Source organism: Aegilops tauschii, chromosome 1, assembly GCF_002575655.3.
Source record: "Aegilops tauschii subsp. strangulata cultivar AL8/78 chromosome 1, Aet v6.0, whole genome shotgun sequence".
In the NCBI taxonomy this organism is placed as follows: domain Eukaryota; kingdom Viridiplantae; phylum Streptophyta; class Magnoliopsida; order Poales; family Poaceae; genus Aegilops; species Aegilops tauschii.
The window spans coordinates 469,818,589-469,837,253 of NC_053035.3; the positions used below are offsets into that span (position 1 = coordinate 469,818,589).

Below are 18,665 nucleotides of genomic sequence, written 5' to 3' on the forward strand. Positions count from 1 at the left end.
TCGGCGAGGAAATGGTGAAGATGCTCCTCCTCCACTTAATACTATCGCTTTTTTTTAGTTTAGAACCTGTCCGGCGATAAACTATGGTGATCTTTTGAATGATGTAAAGTGAATTATCTGCATTTTAGTGTCCGTTTGCTGCCGATTTTTATGTTCGTTGTTTGATCTACGGACTAGTTTTATTTTAAATGCATAGTATGGATATAGGGTGCCGGATATGAGGTACGCAGCTGTGCCGGCAAGAATTTGAAGTCTGAGTTCATGGACGTGTCTGACGCATCTGCCAACGTATAAGGTTTTTTTATACGTTTGGAATGGCTTATCGTGCTTACTGCTAACCGTGACCGTAAATGCTCTCACAAGCCTCCAACTCCAACCAGGCCACCGGTGGTGCTTAATCCCGTGTAAAACGTGCTTCTGCAAATCATCCCACATATGTATTGGATGGATAATCGATCCTCCCAATAATCATACTACTTGTGCCCGCCAGTGATATGCATATTATGCCGAACTAGAGTTTCACGCGACTCGTTCGTCTAAAACCGACCAATCATGGTTGCATGCAATCTTTCATTGGTTTGTAGATAGTCTTCGCAACATAGTTTAAAAGACCGAACCAGTGATCACACCGGCGAGGCCCCCGACTCATTTTTTTACCGATCGAACCGCCGGTTCACCGGTTCGATATCCGTTTTTTTATACCATAAATAATACGTTTTGTGTACTAGTGTCATACTAAATAGATGTAAAATACAATTATTTAATAGTGTCCGGTTTCTGAAATTTGACAAGAAAGTTGGCTAGCCAAGTTGTTTATTGGGCCAAAGGTGCAACTTACACACGTATATCTAGCATCCTGGGTTTGAATTCCCTTTACGCGGGTTATTTTCTATTTTGCGTGTGGCACTGGTTCAACCATCAGTTCATGCAAAAACCGATCGGTTTACATGGTTTTTTTTCTGATCCAATTGCAGGACGGTCTTTTTAGTTTTAAAAACTGATAAGGGCGCTGGTTCGGGTTTTTTCGGGTCCGATTGCCAGTCCGATCCGGTTTTTAAAACTATGCTCCCCACACTCGCACTCGAGTAACGTACGTGGCATGATGCAATGAGTTACTCCCTCCGTATCTAGACATATTTTAGTTCTAAATACATCCATTTTCAAGACAAGTAATTCTGAACGGAGGGAGTACAAAGCCTAGCATCTGGCCGCAAGAATTGCAAGTAGCACTATCTGACGTACGTACGCCCGAATATTGCTCGCGTGGGTGGCACCACTCACCAGCAATTTGGCTCTACTTGGCGTCCTTCCCCGGCAAAGTCGGGCAGCGCCGCAGCACACGTCCATGCTGGCCACCCATCGGCTCAAGAACACGTCAAATCACGTCGTGTCCACGTCCTGACCGTTCGATTTCCCATGAACGGACCAGCCAGCCCTGGAGGCGTCCTGCGCGAGGCAGAGCCACAAACCGAACCACGGCACGGGGCGCTCCGCGGTTTGAACTGCATGGACGCTCTCCTCGGGATCGGGTGGGCCTGCTGCGCCCGTTACGTACGCTCTCGTGAAGCGGATTAGCGCTTAGCGGCACTGGCATGTGGGACCGGAGTTTCAATGCGGCAGGCTGGCCATGAAGAGAAGACCAGGTCGATCTGCCTGGCCCGTACGTATCTCCTCTCCTCTCCCCTGCGCTCCCGGCGGGAACCTGACAGGCGGGGCCCGGCCCTGTCGTGCGCAAGTGGTTGATTTGCCCTTAAACTCCCCGCTGAAAAGAAGATCGCCTTTTTTAATGCGCGACACATGGCCAACCCGACCGACCGTGCACCGGTGCACGCATACGGGCTCTTGGAGCCGACGTGGTTCGCCTCCAGTGTACACGTACGCGTACGAGGCCGCCCGTATCGCGCCCCGAGATGCTCGTGCTAACTTACGTACGTACGTACTCCGTACACGCGTTTCTCTTCGACATGGCTAAGGAAAACGAAGAGCACGTCTGCACGGCCGGGCAGGAGGTTGCATGGGTCGTCCCGGCCACAGAATTTACGTGACACTTCCTTCCATGCAAACCCGTGCTGCATCTGCACTATCTTGATTAATCATGCCGTGTGCTAGCATTAGCCAGTAGCGCTACTAGGTTGGTGATTGGGAGAAAGACGACGCGAAAAGTTCGCGCGCCTCTTCCCCCCATTGGAGCGAGCAAGCAAACTGGCATCTCCTGCTGCAATCATATCCCGTCCCGCGTCGGGCCGGGCCCAGCAGCGGATAGCACGAGGGCCCAACCCTAACCCTACCCTACCCAGAGGACGAGCGAACGAATCCAAAACGCCCGACGCGGCCGGGTGGCGAGCCAGCCAGCCAGCCCCCGAGAAAACGCAACGCAAAGGGGAGGGAACGAAGACCGGATCGGGACCTGACCCGAAAGCCATCCATCCCTGCTGCGAGCGAGCACGGAAAGCGGGGGCGCGCGCACAGCCACATGCACCAGCACCACCCGAGCCCAAGACTGACCGAGTAGCACGTACAACCAGGATGGAAGAGGTTCGAAAAAACAAGTATAAATTGGCAAGTAAGTACCACCAGCAGTAGATTGTACGACCACGCGACTGTACAGACGGCGAGGCAGAAACAGCATGTGACAAGGAAAGTCGGTAGCTGGAGTTTTTGTTGTTGTAATAAACTTAATAATAACTGGTGAACACGAGTACATGACCGGCTCGCTCCACGCGACCACGCGTCTACGCCTAGCTACTCCAAGTTACTATAAATTCGGGCTACCTGTCCTACGACGCGCGGAGGTGATGCCATGAGCTTCGTCGTCGGAACCTTGTAGTCGCCGGCGGGAGGGAGCGGCTACTCGTCGTCGGGCACCTTGTAGTCGTCGGCGGTGACCTCGGCCAGCCAGAGCCCGGGGAAGAGCGACTGCACAGAAACGAACGGCACGCGTTAGAGATCGGAGGATGAGTGTACCATTCTTGCACACAACAATCATGCTGGGATTACTATACTGGTGCTACGCTGCTACGTTAAGTGAGCGCATAAAGCGTATCGATGGGATACAGCCAAGGGGCAATTCAGTAACTTATGTATTGGTACTACTAAATGGTTGAGAAAGGCAGGGGTAGTGTGGGGAATTCGCGCTTACATCGAGCTGCCGCTGTACGGCGCGCGGCCGCTTCCTCGGCCGCCGCCGCGGCCGGCCGCCCGTCAGCGCGTAGATGTCCTCCTCGATCTCCTCCGGCTCCAGGGCCACCGAGAAAGGGGCCCGCTTGCGCCGTCGCGACGGCGGAGTCGGCGCCGCCGGCCATGACGACGACAGCGCGGCCGGCCGCCGCCGCGTGCGTTCCCGCAGCTTCCACGGCTTGTCCGCGACGTTCTCCTGCGGCGGCTCCGTGCGGGGTGGAGGCCGCGCCATGCGGTCTGGCTCGGGCTCCTTCGGCTTGGGCGGTGGGGGCGGCGGGGGCAGGGGAGGACTTTTCTGGGGCACGCGAAGCCGGTCGGCCGCGTCGCGCAGGTGGCCCATGAGCTTCACGCGGAGCCCCTCGATCCCGCCGTCGTCTCCGGCGTCGGCCCCGCGGTGGGAGTGAGACGACGAGCGGCGGCGATCGCGGGCGCCCGACGCACCCCCCGAGGGCGACTCAACGCGGTGGGGTCGAGGCGGCGGCTGCTGCGGGCGCGCCCACGGCTCGAGGTGGTGCGTCGAGGGCGCGGCCGGCGGCTTCGCCCGCGGATCTGCCGTCGCCGCCATGCCCGACGGCTCCCTCGGCGTGGACGACGGGCCGAGCAGGAGGAGGGAGGTGGGGCGGAGGAGGTCTTGAGGCAAGGGTCTCGCTCGCGTTTGTTTTTGTTACCGGCCGGAGCGCAAAAGCAAGGACGTCGTGGTTGTGGTGCGGTGCGCGGGGGCAGCCCGGTCATTCCCCAACCCTGGACGCGCGCGGCCGTACGTATACAATCACTGACCCGTGGGGCCGCGGCACGCCCTAGACAGGTTCTGTGCAAGCTCGCTGACCCGTGGGACCGCCGTAGAGTACGCGACGGCCCACTTGTCGTCGTATCACTTAGAAAAATGCTGTCGCCGACGGGAAAGGCGACTGGGCGGCGGGGCCAATCTGTTATTAGCAGTAGGAGTATATCCACCAAACATAGGATGTGAAGCTGGCGTGCCGATGTGGCGACGTCCGTGACGGCGAGAGGACGGGCGCGGTGGGTCCCGCCGCACAGGGGTACAGGGCGCGGCCATGCAGCGCCGCCTTGGGTTTCTGGCCCCGGGCCCGCGGGCCAGCAGCTTAGGCACGCGGCTGTACCGCCTTGTGTCTCCCCCCTAGACCTCCTGGCCAGTCTTGCCGCCGGGCACGGAGCTCCGATCATCGGCCGATCGGGTGCTGGCTGCTGCTCAGAGATCAGATGTGGTCGGGGTGCGCGAGGAGCAACGAGCGAGCCGGGCGCCGTGCATTTGACCGGAGAAACTGCTGCCCAAAACCGGGGGGATTATAATTGATTAAAGAAAGAGCAGCGGGAAAGGTGCATGCGTGCTGCGTACGTACGCGGGGAGGTGTGGTGTGATGTGCGCGCGGCGTGGCGCTGTCGCGTCCGGCCGCACCGCACCGCACCCAAGATTCGCTCCGCTAGCTGCGTGAACCTGCCGTGCCGCGCCCGGCCGGTGGAGAGCATCGGCCGGGGCCAGTGGACGCCGTCGTCGTAAACCTGGTTCGTTCGATCTATCTCCGGCCGCCTGCCTCTGCCTGCTACACGCTGTGGTGGATCCTCAACGACCACGCCGCCACACGTGCGTGCCTCCTTGCCGCGTCGCGGCTGCTCTGCTCAAGGCGCGGCCCTTGCCAGACACCTTTCGTCTCCGGTTTCCAAACGGATTATAACTTCGTAGTCGTAGGCATGAAATGAACATCACGATTTCCATGCACTGCGGTGTTTGGCAATTGCAGTATTATTTGTTTCGAAAAGATGCAGTCGGGCATCTCGCCTGACCACGGTTCGAATTTCGTTTGCGTTATCTCTTTCAGATGGTATCTATCTTCCCTAAAAGTAACAGATAGATGGGCTCTGTATTTATATATTTTCCATGGGCTCATCCGTGTCGCATCTCGCTTTTTTTATTTCACGAAAATCACGTTGAATTATGTAGGATTGCTAGCAGTTGGAAGAATAACTGTTATGGACTATGTTAGTGGTTCAATTTAGAGGTTCTACGAAATCAGTTCAGGCCTCATAATTTCATTCATGTCAAGCGAATACACTTCCAGTACCTTGAGGACCAGGTCGCCAGCAGGCTCCGGCCTTGGCAGGGGAAACATTGTACGGCGACAAGCAGCACCACCTTGGTCAAATCCTCACCGCCATTGTGATTTATCACATCACAACACTTGTCATTCCAGTGGAGTTCGTAATGTCCATTGATAAGATTCGTAGAGCTGTTCTTTAGGCGGGCTCCGACAAGGTCTCCGGTGGCAACTACAAGATTAACTGGACATTGGTCTGTCGTCCTTAAACCTCGGCGGCCTTGGGATCTTGAACCTATAGAAGTTTGCCCGCGCCCTTCGACTTCGATGGCCATGGCTTGAATGGGAAGCGCCGGAAAAGAACTTTGTTGGGCACCGAGAGCTCGTGTGATGCCGAGGACGTGAATTTGATTCACGCGCTTACTAAGGTCACCATTCGTGATGGGAGTAAGGCAAGCTTTTGGGAGTCGAGATGGGTGGATGGGCAAAGGCTAAAACATATGGCGCCCCTCATTTTTTATATATCCAAGAGCAATGGTGTGCGAGGAAGGTTGCTCAAAATGACGCTTGGGTCGACCAAATCAGTATGACTAATGGGCTCACGATGGCACACATACACGAATTCATCGCACTCTGGACACATGTGTCCCAGGTGGTCCTCCACGATGGCCGTCACGACACCATTACCTGGAAGCTCACTGGCTCGGGTCGGTACTCCATGGCATTGGCCTATCAGGCGCAATTTCTTGGGACCACGACAATGAGTTTCAAGGGCACGATCTGTGAAGAATTGGGCGCTGCCAAAGTGCAAGTTTTTGTGTGGTTAACCATGCAAACCCGTGTTGGATGACTGCTTGCTTGGCGAGGATTGTATGGCCAAATTGTGGTAATCCCTTTTCAACCATGTGCTTGAGTCGGCCGTGTACATCCTATTTCAATTCAGATTTTTCATTAGGGTGTGGTGCATGGTTAAAAATTGGCTACAACCACACGGGTTCATCCGGATGCGTGGCAAGGCTTTCAAGACGTCAAAATCGTGGTGGTTTGCCATTGTTCACGATGAGCTTGGCCGCCGGAAGACCACGACTTCGCTTGCCCTGCTCGGGCGAGGGAGCTTTGGAATGGGTGCATTGCGAAGATCTCCAACAACAAGTTTGCACCACCAACCATCATCATTTCTAAGATCCGGTGCGAGGCGAAGAATAGGGGGCTTGTGGGTGCAACTCATTTGTGTAATATCATACCTGAAGAGTGGGCTTTTGCGAGACCAGTTACTTGCCCCCAGGCACTAAAAAACTGTTTTTAACTCTTTCTTAATTAATGAATGCGGTAAGTCTTTTGCACTTTTAAAGCTGGAAAACCTACCGATGATGTAATAACATTAAAAAATCATCAAAGTGTCTTCTCTCAAAAGAAAAAGTGGAGAGACACACGTGCATTCACGGACATCCAGAGTCAATATACAGATGTTCAAGGGGATCATCACGGTCCATGACTAAATCCTAATGAGATGGACGTAGATTAGAGTACATGTGTATGTGCGAATACATAGGTCGCTCAACAGAAAAAAAAATCGTTCAGGTGTCATGTTTTTCTTTTATGTAAAGTTTGTTTATCCCGCTAGTTTTCAGCTGCCCGTGGAAGGTTTGAGGCCACAGGTTCAGCCTCGTGCGTGACGCGAGGGGCACTCTGGTCTAGTCATTCTCCTGCCAGGATCTGCGGGTCGGCCCGCGGCCGGCTTGTCAGTTGTCATCGAGAAATCGTGGAGTGCGCACGCGGCGGCGGGGGGAGACCGCCGACGGAAAAGGCATGTCCGTTATTATCCACCACCAAACGGAGGAGGGCAGAAGCTGGCGTGCGGGTGAGGCGACGTCCGTGACGGCGAGAGCTGGAGACAGGGACCCAGATGGAAGGCTGGGCCCGGGAGAGCGTCCATGCAGCGCCGCCTTGTGTTTCTGGCACCGGGCCCGCTCGCCAGTAACTTGCGCGCCGCCCTGCTCGTGCAGTCGTGCTGGACCTAGTCTTCCCGCCGGGTCGGGTCGGGTACCGGCTCCGGTCGGTCCTGGAACTGTTCAAAAGCCTCGCACAAGCGTGTCCACGATCAATGAATGTACCGGCGATGACTGGAGTGTCGGCTCCGAGCCTTCCACCCGGTTTGTAGCGTGCGTGCGTGCGTGCGAGCGTGGAATAACGAGGTGGCCACCGTGCAGTGCAGTGCAGTTGACCGCAGAAAAGAATGCTGCCAAAGCGCCAAGACGGAGGAGGACGATGATTAATCAAAAGAAGCGAGCAGAGCAGGTGTGGGTGGCTGCGCGGCGTGGCGTGGCGCTGTCGCGCCTGGGCGTGCTGATTGGGTCTCCCTGCTGCCAATGCCACGCCGGTGGAGAGCGTCGGGCTGGTGGCAACCTGGTTCTTCGACGACGACCGGCTACGCACGTACGGTCGTAAACACGTGCCGGGCCGGTGGTTCGATTCCGCGACGACCGCGCACGACGAGCCCAGGTTTGCCGCGTCGAATGTCAAAAAGGAAAGCTGCCGCAGGGCGACGAGACACTTGGCGCCGAGCTACCACTCCGACGCGACAACGCGCGTGGAACCACGCAGCCCTTGAGCGCCGGCGGTGCGCCAGAAAGAAGCGAGCGCGCGCGCGCGAGGAGGCCAGGGGAGCCGCAGCCGCACCGCACCGCACGCCCACCGGTGCTGCCCAGGGCAGGGAGGCTGCGGCGCGAAGCTCCTGTAGCGCTCGCCGCTTCAGCCACCGCGCGACCGGGCGCCGCTCCGCGACGTGAAATGAGCCTTTTTCTAGACACACGACACGTGGAATGAGGCGAGACGGGTCGGTCACTCTTCCAGAGGCCGACGGCCCGACGCGATCTTGGCCCAGGCCCAATAGTTACCGGCAAACTCGTTGGACCAGTTTGCAACGGCGAATATCCCTAAAAAAAAACTTGCAACGGCGAATGTTTCTAAACAACAGAAAGACTTGCAACGGCGAATGTGTATACAATCACACCCTAGTAGACAACAAAGAGGCCGAGACCGAATCAGTCCACTTCACACATTCAGTACTTTTGCACTTCTCTACACTAGTGCCTGTGGGCTGTGGTAGTATAGTACTGCTTGACATTACGAAAACTTGAGAAGATCGACTCCTTTTTTCCGATTGTTATTAATTGCTAAGTAGGGAAATATACAACTACATATGCTTTGAACCACTAAGATTGTAGTAGCATTTATTTATTTTGGACACTAGATAACACTTCGATATTCTTGCATGCCTCGACGTTAAGACATGTGGTAGTGGCATTTGACTCCCGAAATCTTGAGAAGATCGACTCCTTTTGTCGATTGTTAGATGCTAGACCGGGACATATATACCACTAAATATGGTTCAAATCACGTAAGATCTTGGTATTTATTTTCAAAAAATCAAAGTAGATTTTCCTGCATCAATGTACCGAAACAGGAAAAATTAATTTCCACTTTGTTTTGGAAAGCTAGTCTACGAGGGCGGTATCTTGCAATTTGAGGGGCCTTTAAGACAATAGCCTTAAAAAAATGCGGATAACCAAGCAACTATTTTCACTCAATTATATGGTGATTTCCTATTTCTGACTCTTTGCGATGAAGCATCGGTCAATCGCACAGGACCACATCAGTTAGCGACAGAGTGGCCCAACCCATTTAGCTAGGTAATGGATTTAATTTTGTTGTTCTTCTTTCTCTTTTTTCTGAAACTTTTCTTGTTTGGTCAAAAATTGTGCCCATTTTTTCACGAAGCAATTTTCTTAAAATTTTATTTTTTGGGACTTCTAAAAAATGTTCACTCGTTTAAATACAATGTTTACAGACATTTTAAAAGTATTTATGTTTCAAAAAATGTACTCAGATTTTTAAACTAACCCACCGATCATCGCTTGAGTACTGACTAAATCATGCTTCACATCTACCAATGGCGAATATGAAATCACCACCCATAGAGAAGATATAGATCAAGATCAAAACAGTCCACTTCAGGACTCTTGCATGTCTCGCCATTAAGATCTGTGATAGTATCTGAAATCCCGAAATCTCGAGAAGACCGATTCCTTTTGTTCAATCGTTAATTGCGAAGTAGGGAAATATAACTAAATATGTTTCCAAGCACATAAGATCTTAGTATTTATTTTAGAAATTATAGGAGACTTTCCTCCATCAATGTATCTAAATAGGAAAAAATAATTTTCCACTTTGTTTTGGAAAGCTAATCTAAAATACGAGGGCTATATCTTGCAATTTGGGGGGCCTTTAAGAAACGGTCATTCAAAAATAATAATAATAAAATGTGGATAACCAAGCAATTATTTTCACTCAATTATATGGCTGTTCCCTATTTGTCGCTCTTTGCAATGAAGTGTCAGGCAATCGCACAAGACCACCGCACCGAGCCACAGAATCAGCCGCCCCATTTAGCCACGTAATGTACTACATGACTGTTATTTTTTCTACCGGTTTTCCATGGCTTTGTTTTTTTTATTCCTTTCCACCTTTTTTCTGAAATTTTCATGTTTCCCCAAATTTCTTCCCAATATACTTTAAAAAATGTTCTCAAAATTTCAAAAAATTTATGTGGCTTTTTAAAAATGTTCATATCTTTAAAGACAATGTTGACATACGTTTTAAACACATTCAAGTTCTTCAGAATGTTCTTAATTTTTTTGAACAAACCAATCAATTATCATCAGAGTGGCAACTAAACCATGCTTCACATTTTGCAACGGCGAATATGCAATCAACCCCCTAGACAACAAAAAGATCAAGATTGAATTAGTCCACTCCAGAATTTTTGCATGTCTCACCATTAAGATCTATGATATTATTTGATATCCTGAAATCTCGAGAAGATCGACTCCTATTGGTCGATTGTTAATTGGTAAGTAGGGTAATATACAACTAATTGTGCTTTGAAGAACCTAAGATCTTAGTATTTTTTTTCGATATCAGAAGAGATTTGCCTCCACCAATGTATTGAAGTAGGAAAAATTAATTTCCCACTTTATTTTGGAAAGCTAATCTGAAATAGAAGGGGCATATCTTGCAATTTGAGGGCCCTTAAGAGATGCAAGGTGGGCCTCCAAAAAATAAAAAATGCGGAAAGCCTAGCATGTCTTTTCACTCAACTATATGATTTTCTCATCCTAGAAAACATGACGAAAAATGAGGAAAGAAACACGTTGTTTTTTGTTTGAGGAACATAGTAAAGATGCAGACCCTCGGTACATGAATTTTATACCTAGCAAGACAACAATAAGAGGAAATAAACGCCTTCCCACTGCACGACTTACAATACATTGAATCTAGTTAGGCCAGACTCCATGGCACAAAATTAAAGGACATTGTGCGCAGGATCCCTCCATCCTTGATTCTTTTGTTAAGTGGATTTGCATATGCAGAGGCCTGGGTTCAACCATCCTTTATCCAAAGAAAATGTAGGGTTTCAGAATTTGCATTACATGACGGACGGACCATTTTGATTCGTGCGATTTCAATGGCGAGAGAAAAAGAAAAAAAAATTAGGAGATTGCAAACCATGCTCACTCATATCCTATAGGATTTTGTTTGCACCAAAGTCTGTTTGATTGCAATACACACAAACAAGAAAACACTTTTCAAAAGGTTTTAGTGGATAGAAAATTTTCTTATGAAATGTTGTACAAAATATCCTCAGGACAATTTCTTATATTACTCAATCCTGACAAGCCATGTAGAAAACATTTCCAAGGAACCTAATCCTCCATAATTCATATAAAAGAATACTTTGAATCTAATAGGCCTATGATATTGAGACGACCAACTTAGTCGAAAGAATGCTCAAGGTGCCAATCAATCGACTCCCACAAATCAAGTGAAAATAAAAGATGAAAAAAAAATTAGAAAACAAAACTGGGGGGACTGTAAGAAGATAACACATTTTTTTTAGGATGAAGAGGTCAAGAAGAGAAAACCCTTGCCCATAAGAAGCAGGTGTGAAATAGTGAACCGTACAACAACTGCGCAGTTACGGTGGCAATTTTTTTTCTAATGGAAGGCTGCATTGCATCACATCAACCGAGGGCGATCGTGTGAGCAAATGCTGGCAAGAAGCATGTCATAAACGGCATTCAGAGATGCAGTGACGCCTGAGCTCATTGGGCGCACAAGATCGCCAAGTAGTACAAATTGTCAGCCACCGGCAGTCTGACTCTGTCACGAAGTTAGGGACACCATAAAAGTCAGCCACCGCCTAGCTTTGCCATGGCGATCAAGGAGACGCAGTGCAACAGTGACAGTCTGGTGCCTGAAGGCTGGTGCCCTTGCTTAAACCCAATTAAGCAACACATGAGCGTGATACTGTGGCACTTAACTGTAAGTGCAAAGCTGAACCCAAGTACAGATTCTCAAAAAATCGCATTTTAAAATATTTACCAGAGAGAGAGAGAGAGAGAGAGAGAGAGAGAGAGAGAGAGAGAGAGAGAGAAATCAGTTCTCAGGTTTAAGCAGTCGCTTTCAGTGAAGAGTACGGAGTAGGCAGACCAGGATAATGATTGGGAGATCATGCGGTTTGGACTCATTACCCAACACAGCCTCTTTCTTTGCAAGTCTTTTCTTTCCTTTAACCAGCCTGCGTCATGTGCTAGCCAGGAGCAAGACATCAGCACACCATTCTCTCAAGTTTCAGCATGGATGTCTGAAGCACTTACATGACAGTCAAATGGCCCTGACTTGGGTTTGCTGCTAACCTTACCTTAACCTGGGTTTGCTCTGCTGCTAACCCTACCTTAGCTTAACCACCTGAGTCTGGAAAGATTGGCAAAGTGTTCCCCCAACTGATTTTGGCCGGCCTATTTCTGCATCTCTGTCTTCACGCCGAGTTTGAGTGTGAGCAGCAGCACTTCAAAATGCTTATCCAAGTGCTGTTTAGATAAAAACAAGGGAGATTAGTGTACTGATGCTACCAAACTGAAGGCAGTTTCTTGCTTTCTGTACTGATGCTACGAAACTGACCTAGGGAGGGGCAGTTTTTTGTTTTCTGTCAGATGGAGACGAGCAAGTGCTGCTGGACATATCCGGAATGTGGTGGTTGTGGCAAGAACTAACCACTGAACATATAAACAGAGCAGAGTATGCATGGCTCCAAAAAAAGAAAAGAACACATGAACAGAGTACATCTACTGTTCTAGCAATGCTGGGAGTTCAGATCAAGATGGAGAAATGCTTCAGAAAAAACTAAAGATGCAGCAACAAAAAAGGATAGAAATTGAAGACCATGACTGACATGAAAAGTTGATGAAGATTCTACAATAGTCCCATTTCTGCCGGCCTGCAACCAAGATCTGAGGTTCTTCTGCAGCAGAACAGAACTGGCTTCTGCACTCAACAACAGAACAGATACGGGAGCAAAACAGGAGAAATCCTTGAACCATATCCCGATGATAAACCAACCAAGAAAACACCCCCCAACATACACTGTATTAGGGTTTGACTGACTCACATTACATGATACACGATCAATTGCCAAAGCATTGACGAACTGAAACTATTCAACCCTGAATCTATCTATCGACTCTCATGACATGACGCACTTCGACTTCAACCTCAACTCTGACGAACCATCTCTTGCTCGACCCACAATTCCCGGCAGGAAATCCATCTCTTGCTCCGAATCGCGACTCCTCAGAATCCCCCTTTCTGCACCAATCCAGCGCCGAATCAGCGTCCGGAACGAACAGGAACAAGTGCCAGATAGACCAAAGATTGAAAATTTTATTTGGAGAATGCTTACCTCGTTCACCTTGTAGCGATCGCGGTTCACCTCCGAGAGAAACTCGCCGGGGGAGATGGACTGCGGAAGAAGAAGACAAGATGAGAGGTGAGTAATCGGAGGAGGGAAAGGGAGGATTTCGCGAGCGCGATCGAGGAATTTTTTTTTGGGGCGTGTCTTCCTTACGCACGTTGATTTGGCGCTGGACGGCCTTGGGCCGCCTCTTGTACCGGCGCGGCGGCTTCTTGCCGGTCATCGCGATGAAGTCCGCCTCGATCTCCTGCTTGGTGAGCTCCACCGAGAACCCGGCGCTAATCCTGCCGCCGGAGGAGGAGCCGCCGCCGTCCATGTTCCAGAGCTTCCTGTGCTCCTGCGCGTCCTCCCCGCCGTCCCGGCCGCCCCTCCGGTCCCTCAGCTGGTAGTACTGCTTGCGGGCAGATTCCTCCGCCGCGGCGCCCTCGTCGGCCGGAGGGGCGTGCTTGGCCTCCCCCGGCGCCGCCGCGGGGGCGGCTTTCGGCGGGGATCGGGAGCTGTTGCGCAGCGCCTCGTCGCCCGCCGCCGCCGCCGCCGCAGGGGGGCTGGAGTCGGGGTCCTTGCAGAAGGCCATGGGCCGGCGGTACCCCCAGGAGGCCGGGAGGTCGAAGCCGACGAGGAGGCGATTGTCCCTCGATCGCGACGACGAAGCGGGGGACGGCGCCGGCATTGCTGACGCGGGCGTCGGCGAGGACTCCATCGGCGCGAGACGACAAGGAGGAGGGAGGGAGGGAGGAAGGGGATTAAAGGGGGCAGCAAATGTGTTGCGGAGGTTCTAGTCTGGCAATTGCTTGCATGCGCCGTCTATATATAGCAAAACTCCGAGGAGCGAACGCTCGCTGTGGTTTTCTTTTCTTGTGGGTTTGGGCTCGACGCCGGCGTGTGCCGCCCGCAGGGGTCCGGGCGCGTGTGTGTGGGGCATGAGCTCTCCCCCCTCGTGATCGAACCGTGGAGGGCCGTTGGATCACAGATCCGACGGCGCGTGTGCGTGGCATGAGTTCCAGATTTACTTAGTATTTCCATATTTATTGTTTTATTTATTGAAAATAAATAATTTGGAATACATCCGTGTACGTATCTTTGGAAGATATTTAAGGAATGACTAAATGAATGAAAATAGATATCAGAATATCTAACTGAAGGTGTGTGGTATCACTCGCAACGCCCAGCTGTCCGGCGATGTGTTGGAGGGCCGCGTGTTGGGCCAACGGCTGGCTGCTGGCACGCCACGCCACGCCACGCCAGTTGGCTGCCAGGCGATGTGCTGGAGGGCCGCGTGTTGGGCCAACGGCTGGCTGCTGGCACGCCATGCCAACTGGCTGCCAGGCGATGTGCTGGACGGTCACGCGTTGGGCCAACAGCTGGCTGCTGGCACGTCACGCCACGCCAGCTGGCTGCCTAACCAGGCGATGTGCTGGAGAGCCGCACGTTGGGCCGACGACTCGCTCCTGACACGTCACGCAACGCCAGCTAGCTGCCTGATTTGGCGATGTGGGTCACACGTTTGGCCAACGGATAGCTCCTAGGACGTCACGCAACGCAAGCTGGCTGCCTGATCGGGCAATGTGCTGGAGGGCCGCGCGTTGGGTTAACGGTTGGCTCGTGGCACGTCACGCAATGCCAGCTAGCCACGCTGATCTGACAATGTACTGGAGGCACACACGTTGGGCCAACAGATGACTCCACACATGTCATGCCTTGCCCAGCCGATCGTCTGATCTGGTGATGTGCCGGAGAGAGCTGGCTCTATGCGCCGCACGTTGGGCAAATAGACAGCTCCTGGTACGTGCCGCAAGGCCCAAGCGATCACCTGATCCAGTGATGTGCTGGAGGGTAGTTGGCCCAATGCACCGCGTGTTGGGCCAATGGACAGCTTCTCGCACGTCACATAACGCCCAACTGGCCGCCTGATTCGATGATATGCTGGAGAGAACTGGCTCAGTGCACCACATGTTGGGCCAACGGACGGATCTAGATGCGTCACACAACGTTCGACTGGCCGTCTGATCCGGCAATGCAAAGTTGTCTCAATATACCACACATTGGTGTTGGGGAACGCAGTATTTCAAAAAATTTCCTACGATCACGCAAGATCTATCTAGGAGATGCATAGCAACGAGACGGGAGAGTATGTCCACGTACCCTCATAGACCGAAAGCGGAAGCGTTCAGTAACGCGGTTGATGTAGTCAAACGTCTTCACGATCCAACTGATCCAAGTACCGAACGTACGGCACCTCCGTGTTCAGCACACGTTCAGCACGATGACGTCCCTCGAGCTCTTGATCCAGTTGAGGACGAGGGAGAGTTCCATCAGCACGACGGCGTGGCGACGGTGATGATGAAGTTACCGGCGCAGGGTTTCGCCTAAGCACTACGACGATATGACTGCGGTGTTAAACTGTGGAGGGGGGCACCGCACACGGCTAAGAGATTGTTTGTTGTGCTTTGGGGTGCCCCCTGTCCACGTATATAAAGGAGGGAGAGGAGGAGGCCGGCGGCCAGGAGGGGTGCGCCTTAGGGGGAGTCCAAGTTGGACTCCCCTTCCTTTTCCAAGAGGGGGAGAGAGGGAAGGAGGAGGAGAGGGAGAAGGAAAGAGGGGGGCGCTGCCCCCTCCCTAGTCCAATTCAGACTTGCCAGGGGGGCGGGCGTGGCCACCCTTGCGGCCCTCCTCTCCTTTCCACTAAGGCCCATGAAGGCCCACTACTTCCCCCGGGGGGTTCTGGTAACCTCCCGGTACTCCGAAAAATACCCGAATCACTCCGGAACCATTTCGGTGTCCGAATAATAACCTTCCAATATATCAATCTTTACCTCTCGACCATTTCGAGACTCCTCGTCATGTTCGTGATCTCACCCGGGACTCTGAACAAACTTCGGTCATCAAATCACATAACTCATAATACAAATCGTCATCGAACGTTAAGCGTGCGGACCCTACGGGTTCGAGAACTATGTAGACATGACCGAGACACATCTCCGGTCAATAACCAATAGCGGAACCTGGATGCTCATATTGGCTCCTACATATTCTAAGAAGATCTTTATCGGTCAAACCGCATAACAACATACGTTATTCCCTTTGTCATCGGTATGTTACTTGCCCGATATTCGACCGTCGGTATTCTCATACCTAGTTCAATCTCGTTACCGGCAAGTCTCTTTACTCGTTCCATAATGCATCATCCCACAACTAGCTCATTAGTCACATTGCTTGCAAGGCTCATAGTGATGTGCATTACTGAGAGGGCCCAGAGATACCTCTCCGATACACGGAGTGACAAATCCTAATCTCGATCTATGCCAACTCAACAAATACCTTCGCAGACACCTGCAGAGCATCTTTATAATCACCCAGTTACGTTGATGTTTGATAGCACACAAAGTGTTCCTCCGGTATTCGGGAGTTGCATAATCTCATAGTCAGAGGAATATGTATAAGTCATGAAGAAAGCAATAGCAATAAAACTAAGCGATCATTATGCTAAGCTAACGGAATATGTATAAGTCATGAAGAAAGCAATAGCAATAAAACTAAGTGATCATTATGCTAAGCTAACGGATGAGTCTTGTCCATCACATCATTCTCTAATGATGTGATCCCGTTCATCAAATGACAACACATGTCTATGGTTAGGCAACTTAACCATCTTTGATTAACGAGCTAGTCAAGTAGAGGCATACTAGGGACACTCTGTTTGTCTATGTATTCACACATGTACTAAGTTTCCGGTAATACAATTCTAGCATGAATAATAAACATTTATCATGATATAAGGAAATATAAATAACAACTTTATTATTGCCTCTAGGGCATATTTTCTTCAGTCTCCCACTTGCACTAGAGTCAGTAATCTAGATTACATAGTAATGATTCTAACACCCATGGAGTCTTGCTGCTGATCATGTTTTGCTCGTGGAAGAGGCTTAGTCAACGGGTCTGCAACATTCAGATCCGTATGTATTTTGCAAATATCTATGTCTCCCTCATTGACTTGATCGCGGATGGAATTGAAGCGTCTTTTGATGTGTTTGGTTCTCTTGTGAAATCTGGATTCCTTCGCCAAGGCTATTGCTCCAGTATTGTCACTAAAGATTTTCATTGGACCCGATGCACTTGGTATTACTCCTAGATCGGATATGAACTCCTTCATCCAGACTCCTTCATTTGCTGCTTCCGAAGCAGCTATGTACTTCGCTTCACACGCAGATCCTGCCACGACGCTCTGTTTGGAACTACACCAACTGACAGCTCCACCATTCAATATAAATACATATCCGGTTTGAGACTTAGAGTCATCCGGATCTGTGTCAAAGCTTGCATCGACGTAACCATTTACGTCGAGCTCTTTGTCACCTCCATAAACGAGAAACATATCCTTAGTCCTTTTCAGGTATTTCAGGATGTTCTTGACCGCTGTCCAGTGATCCACTCCTGGATTACTTTGGTACCTCCCTTCTAAACTTATAGTAAGGCACACATCAGGTATGGTACACAACATTGCATACATGACAGAACCTATGGCTGAGGCATAGGGAATGACTTTCATTTTCTCTCTATCTTCTACAGTGGTCGGGCATTGAGTCTGACTCAATTTCACACCTTGTAACACAGGCAAGAACCCTTTCTTTGACTGGTCCATTTTGAACTTCTTCAAAACTTTATCAAGGTATGTGCTTTGTGAATGTCCAATTAAGCGTCTTGATCTATCTCTATAGATCTTGATGCCCAGTATATAAGCAGCATCACCGAGGTCTTTCATTGAAAAATTCTTATTCAAGTATCCTTTTATGCTATCCAGAAATTCTGTATTATTTCTAATCAACAATATGTCATCCACATATAATATTAGAAATGGTACAGAGCTCCCATTCACTTTCTTGTAAATACAGGCTTCTCCAAAAGTCTGTATAAAACCATATGCTTTGATCACACTATCAAAGCGTATATTCCAACTCCGAGAGGCTTGCACTAGTCCATAAATGGATCGCCGGAGCTTGCACACTTTGTTAGCATCTTTAGGATCGACAAAACCTTCTGGTTGCATTATATACAACTCTTCTTTAAGATATCCATTAAGGAATGCAGTTTTGACATCCATTTGCCAAATTTCATAATCATAAAATGCGGCAATTGCTAACATGATTCAGAGAGACTTAAGCATCGCTATGGGCGAGAAGGTCTCATCGTAGTCAACTCCTTGAACTTGTCGAAAACCTTTTGCAACAAGTCGAGCTTTGTATACAGTAACATTACCGTCAGCGTCAGTCTTCTTCTTGAAGATCAATTTATTTTCTATGGCTTGCTGATCATCGGGCAAGTCAACCAAAGTCCACACTTTGTTCTCATACATGGATCCCATCTCAGATTTCATGGCCTCAAGCCATTTCGCGGAATCTGGGTTCATCATCACTTCCTCATAGTTTGTAGATTCGTCATGATCATGTAACATGACCTCCAGAACAGGATTACCGTACCACTCTGGTGCGGACCTTACTCTGGTTGACCTATGAGGTTCGGTAGTAACTTGATCTGAAGTTTCATGATCATCATCATTAGCTTCCTCACTAATTGGTGTAGGAATCACTGGAACTGATTTCTGTGATGAACTACTTTCCTAT

General features: G+C 50.2%; 2 protein-coding genes across 2 annotated transcripts; both read right to left on the reverse strand.

Annotated features, from left to right (window-relative positions):
- Positions 1-2,536: 2,536 nt before the first annotated feature.
- On the reverse strand, positions 2,537-3,857 carry LOC109774775 (uncharacterized). Its single transcript, XM_020333538.4, has 2 exons — positions 3,140-3,857; positions 2,537-2,916 (listed from the first exon to the last, which is right to left on the reverse strand). Exons 1-2 carry the CDS (start codon positions 3,740-3,742, stop codon positions 2,848-2,850), a joined length of 672 nt encoding a protein of 223 aa, XP_020189127.1. The 5' UTR covers positions 3,743-3,857; the 3' UTR covers positions 2,537-2,847.
- Positions 3,858-12,661: 8,804 nt separating this feature from the next.
- Positions 12,662-13,833, reverse strand: LOC109774774 (uncharacterized). The gene is made up of 3 exons (XM_020333537.4): positions 13,202-13,833; positions 13,033-13,092; positions 12,662-12,938 (listed from the first exon to the last, which is right to left on the reverse strand). The coding sequence occupies exons 1-3, from the start codon at positions 13,742-13,744 to the stop codon at positions 12,924-12,926; spliced, it is 618 nt and encodes a 205-aa protein (XP_020189126.1). The 5' UTR covers positions 13,745-13,833; the 3' UTR covers positions 12,662-12,923.
- Between the last annotated feature and the right edge of the window lie 4,832 nt (positions 13,834-18,665).